This window comes from Dermacentor andersoni, chromosome 4 (genome assembly GCF_023375885.2).
Source record: "Dermacentor andersoni chromosome 4, qqDerAnde1_hic_scaffold, whole genome shotgun sequence".
NCBI classification, from domain to species: Eukaryota; Metazoa; Arthropoda; class Arachnida; order Ixodida; family Ixodidae; genus Dermacentor; species Dermacentor andersoni.
Window position 1 is genome coordinate 93,554,683 of NC_092817.1, and position 6,000 is coordinate 93,560,682.

The 6,000-nt window shown below is 39.5% G+C and overlaps 1 protein-coding gene across 2 annotated transcripts in view; it reads left to right on the forward strand.

Moving 5' to 3' along the window:
• The window catches only part of LOC126536477 (MFS-type transporter SLC18B1-like), a 28,915-nt gene extending 22,915 nt beyond the window's left edge, over positions 1-6,000 (forward strand). For both annotated transcript variants that reach the window (XM_050183453.3, XM_050183454.3), the window contains exon 14: positions 2,195-6,000. In XM_050183453.3, coding sequence (XP_050039410.1) covers positions 2,195-2,380 — 186 coding nt within the window. In that variant the 3' untranslated portion in view covers positions 2,381-6,000. The remainder of the gene's footprint in view (positions 1-2,194) is intronic.

Sequence of the window (6,000 nt, forward strand, 5' to 3'; positions counted from 1 at the left end):
AGGGCTTCACAGGGCGCCCTGTGAGGCCATCAAATGCATTTTTCCAATGCGATTTTCGTGACATGTGGAGGAACCCTTGTAAACAAACCCTAGACCAAAAAGCTACACTCCGTTTATTGTGAGTTTTGAGCAGGTCACTTTAAAATAGGATATAATTAGTGATTTCTTCTGTATTTGAGGTACCATGGTGTAGTTTCAGGGTCAGCAGTTATATAATAGGAAAAAATAAGCAATACACAAACATTTTGTGCCAGTACTCCACTAAAGCTGCTCACACTTGTTCACATTTTCCTGTAAGAAATGAATATACCTTATCTAATGTTTAACTGACCATGCATTACGCATTTATTTTTGTAAAAATGAAAGAAGGCACCTGATTAGAAAAGAACATATAATGTCATTTTGCAAAAGTGAGCAATCACAACCGATCAAACTTTACAAATACTTTCTGAATCAATAAATTTAATAGCTAGAATATTTATAGGAGTCAAATAAGTAACCTAGTGAAAACACTGTACTAAAGTGTAATACTTTAACTGACGAAAAAAAAAATTGTATAATGTATGACAAATCATTTAATGTTCTCAATGCTGACAAATTAGAAAAAGTAATAAAGCAGCAAACTTGTGCGACTTTGCAGAATTGCAGCTTAATTTCCAGCAAAGCAGTTTTTTGTTGTTTTGTTTCTTGAGCAGTTGCATTAACAATTTCAGCTGACCATGTAATTCAAGCACACACTTTAAAATGTTGCTGCCATATGACCCTATTTCACTGAAACGTTGCCCCCTATTTTCTCTGAATATGGAATTGCTGCCATTTGGTTCTCCCAAAGCAGCTTTTGTAAGGGTTTTGTATAACACTTCTAAAGAGGCATAAAAAAATGAAGGATATCAATTTTCATTTAGCCCCTAATTGCCCCTCCCTCATTTCCTCTAAATACAACTTGATGCATGATGTAGTTCTTTCAGGACACTGTGAAAACATGCACATAACATTTCCGAGCTTTTCTTCAGTCGATCTAACAGCTTCACTGTAGTATAAAAAGCAGATATGTAGTGCGGACAGTGAGCAGAACTCAGCACATTGTGTGACATTTTTTAGTAAAGCTGACTGCTGGCCTAGTTGGTATATGTTGATAGCTAGAAGCTGAGCCTGAAAAAAAGACAGGACAAGAGAGACAACTGGACAGGTGCTCATTAGGCTGAACACCTGTCTAGTTGTTGCTCTTGTCCAGCCTTGTTTTCGTGCTCAGTTCTTGGCTATCACATTTTTAGGGACATAAGTAGATGATCTCGGACAAATGCAACTTTTATAGCATTTCATTACGATACATGTTCCATCCCGACTTTCTTCAGAAACTAAAGGTAATGCCATCTAAATGCTAAGGGAGAGCTTACAATTACATAAATTCCCGAATTTAGACAAGCACTGCCAAACAAAGTCCTCTCTCCCTCTTACTTCATTAAGTTGTCACCGTCTGCACTTTGCTGTGCAAAATTTCCACGACGCCACAATCGTGCTGTAGAAGTAACGACAGTCACTGAAGGCGCAGTACAAACTGCAACACATGTATCGGACTGCACAGCTAGTTCAGTACTGTTATGAATACAGCTGATGACCTGCGCACAAGCAGTGTTCTCCACGATGATGCAGCATCAGCAAAAGTCTGTCTAGACAATGCACGCTGACCACGCATACTGTTCAGCAAGCCAGTGAGATCATTGTGGCGAGCTCCATGACATTTCCCTAGGCAACACACCACGCACTGCACCAAACTGACGTAAGGAGCGATGTCTCCTGACCTTGGGCTGGGTCTGTGGTCGAACCAGCTCGGAATGGTTCCTGCAAGAAGTTTAGGCTTGATTCCAAGATGGCAGAAAAAATACCGGTTCAGTTCAGTTCCGTTCGACATCCTTCATATGCATTCTGCCTTGATCAGAATGAGGTTGCCCTCGCTGAGAATGAAGACCACACAAGCACAACGCCATAGTCACCGAGTTGACGGGTATAGAAACATAACTGGAAGTTAGAGTATCAGATAGAGTCATATGGAGATCATCACATGTAGAATAAGTAGTATTGTTGGAGTAGGACTGGGATATGTGTACGGTTATGAAAGGGCTTTGTCAAACTGCAGTGGAGTAGTGCTGGCGGCATTGAAGACCCTCTTACAGACTTAATTCTTCTGTTACAGGCCTTCATAGCAACCCTTTACTGGTGTTGCGCATCTCGTAATGAACCAGAGTCATTTTGGTATGACGGCCAAGCTTCATCACACGGCAGTTCTGAAGACAGTAGCAGTGTTGTTTCTGAACCACTCGGAGAGACAACAGCTCTTCTTGGGAAAAAGAAGAAAGATTTGCATTACAATTCTCTTTAGCCTATTCCAAGGCACAAGTCAGCTGCAACAGCATAAAGAACAACGAAGCTGAGTGACTGCTTGTCACAGAAGATTAATTCCTATATACAGAATGTACTGTTGATAAGGGAGCTATGTATAGATGGTTTTTCCAGTTACAGTGCTGCCTGGTTTGCACTGAAACCTAGCATAGAAGTTGCATTTCATTGTGCATTTTGTTTAACACCATTTTTGAATGCAGTACCTGCTTGTTTACTTCTGAATAAGTGAGACAAGAACATTCGTGGCGACGCTGGAGTGAAAAAGCAGTTCTTTCTGCGGAAGCAATCGAGATGTTTTCCATCCTAGAAAGGCAACCCACCTGCCACAGAGGAAAAACAATGAGAAGTTGCTTTACCCAGTTGCTTAATGGTGGCATCGGTCTAAATTCCGAGAAAAAGATCTACATCTTTTATGGCAGCATCACATAAAATGTGCAATTTCTATATACCCTAGACCAAAATGGCAAGTACAGCATCAAAATATGTTATGAAACAAAATGCACAATTGTATGCCACCTCTGTGTAAAGTTTAAGCACAAATAAGACGGTTGTTTAGTCAGTAAATCCATCGATCATGGCTCCTTTATCAATACAATGTTCGGCAGCTTACATAAGGAAGGAAAGAAAGGAAAAGACACTATTGCCGGAAGGCAAACCTGCATGAACAGTTTGGGTTGTACTTAAAAAAGGAAGTTCATAGGCAACCTGCAAATGATACAAACAAGCAGACAATGTGAGCCTAAGTGGATAAGTGTACTTGTACATGTATCAGTATACTAGTGACAAGATTTCCAGTGTCTTTGGCATTACTTGCAGTTCTGCCACGTCGTCGTTTTCTAAAGCAATGCATCTTTTTTTAAGTGCGATAGTGTGAAACCAAACGTGCAATGTGTATCAAAATATTGTGTCACTGCTGTCTGCCATTTTTCATTTGGCGAAAGTTTCAATTTTGGGATTTTAGAGAATATTGTTGTAGTGTTGTCTCAGTATAAGCATGTATTGCATGTTTTGCCAAGAAATTTTAGGAATTTAAAGTAATAAAGTGGATAGTTAGAAGCTTATTTCATGATATGTGAACAAAAAGATATACATGAACAAGAAACTTCCTATGCAGCTGTTGTGGAACCCTGTTGTGCTTTTGTTGTTGAGAATGTATGTTTTACTGTAATCGTGTGCATATTGCACAAGATATGTATTTACAGACACTTTCGCATCAATATTTGCTGGACAAGAGCCCAAAAGTAAGGCAATGGCTACAATGAGGTGCTTAGTATCAACTCTTCTTTTTCTGTACGATTGCACTGTTAAAGCTTTAAGATTTAAATACCTAATTGCAATGTTAAGGTTTCTACTAACATAGAATTTTCAGATTTTTAACAGTGTACAGTGTCAACTTGGCTAAGGTTACATTTAGATGGCTGCATGCAAATATGCTGTGTGAAGCCTTGAATGAAATGAATGAAAGCACCTAGATTCTTCAGTTTTCCACAGCTGATATATTGTGAGGGAGGTCCATAAATAGAACAAATGCCGAGCCTTTGCTCAGGTAGCAATGTCCTCATACGTTTTATAGAGAACTAGATTGTGATGTGTCATGTGTATTGGTTAAATGTAACCAGACATTAAAAAAAGGAGGAAGTGCGTAGGTCAATGAGACCAAGGGCATATTGTTTGCATTTGTATTTAGCAAATTAGAAAATATTTTGTGTGCTTATTTAGTTACTCTGATAAGGTGAACTACATATTTTAAATCGTTATAAAGGGAACTATCTGTATTTGAAAAAGCTGTAGAGTGTTCAGAAACACCGAATGCAGTTGTTCTAGTCAAGTTACCCTTTGTATTGTTTCTTGCAGTCTCTGATGAAAGCTTATGAAATTGTTGGCAACTCTTCCCAAGCTTACGGGTAGTGGACTAGTGGAGCTTGCAAATTGCTACAGTCACTGGTATTAATGGTTGTTGAAAACGCACATGTGACAGGAGTATGGCCTTTCTGAAGTATCACACGGAATAAGAACAACCTCTCTGGGCCTTTTTTTTTCTTCATAAAATCTGCTTTCGTAACCCACAGTCAAAGTTGTGGGCAACTTCACTACTGTGTACATCTCTTTTTGCATAATATATCATATACTCAAGAACCAAGCTTGCCACACCAACACATACGCTCAACTTTCTTCCTACATGAGGCAGCTTCAGACTAGAACTACCTGTGCGCTTTCATTATCAGCAATCATGACCATACTTAATTCAAAACAGCCATTTTTAACATTGTGTAAGCGAACACACAACGCATCTCTGTAGAGTTGAATATGCTCCGATAGTATTTAAATAAATAAAACGAATACAAGAATAAGGACGTCACTGTGCACTTATGCACCAAAATCGTAGCCAATTCCTTTATCTATTTATGAAGCTCTGCTACCTGCCACAAGGAAATAATATGCCTCAGCACGGAAAGTAAGTCGAAGAGCTTCGTCGGCAACTTTGACATGAAGTTGGAAAGAAACCACAGCCTTAACTGATAAGCCGTAAATGAGCAATAAAAGCCAGGCAAAACACTCTTGTCCACTTCTTTTGCATGCTTAGGCTCTTCTCTGAATAACTGAGAACACTGCAACTCAAGCATGCAAGCACTGACTGATGGTCTAGTAAGCTCATGATTACATGGAAGAGAGCGCTACTGGATGAGATGACGAGCACACAGATATAGTGCCATGTAGGCGTGCTCTTGTTTCAGCCCATCTGTTACCAATTTTATTTTTCAGTCAACCAAGCGATACAGTAACATTCTTAATGCATTCGCTTTTTTTTTTTTTTAAGCCTAGAAGAGGTCGCTTATAATGCAACTTCACGATGGAAGAAAAATTTAAAACCAAGTGCCTACAAAAGCTACTCCAGGTTTCTCAGAACCACAACTAGCATTACACCACTTGTGATGTCTAACCACAATGTATCAAATCTTTACTAACTTCTGAGTGAAGCGTTGCGACATTTGACACAATCCTAAATCAACCTTGAACAAAATCTATGATGTCATTTCATTAACTGCATGCACTAGCTTTGTATTATTGCAGAGCAGTCAGTGTACGGGCAGATGCAAACTTTCATTTCACGACCATTTGCTGGCATCTCTAAAGCTATATTGTGCAGAGCATGCGTTCATGCAAATGCCTCTCTTGCCAATTTTCAGAGTGACATCAATGTATATCGCGTGTGCATCCATCACCAAGTAGTCCTCCGATTACACCTTACTAAAAAATCTCATGTGCAGGGATTCTCATGTACACCCATGAGCAAAGCTACACTAATTGGGGACTACTCTGTGATAAAGCATTTTCTTTGCTGCCTATGCATGCGACTTCAGATCGAGTACTACTTGCACTGTTTGCACTACTTGCACAACTTACCATTACAATTTCCAGTACACCAGTCAATTTAAGTTTGTGCATCTCAGTTGGGAATAAATTTAGTTTTTTTTTGTCTTGCCATCGGTCCGCCTACTTTTGTTCACGCACCCTGCCAAGAGCTGCTCGTAATGTACACGTGGGTGCCACAGGCATTATAAACGTGAGCCGATTACAAATGCATTACCTATGCATGCC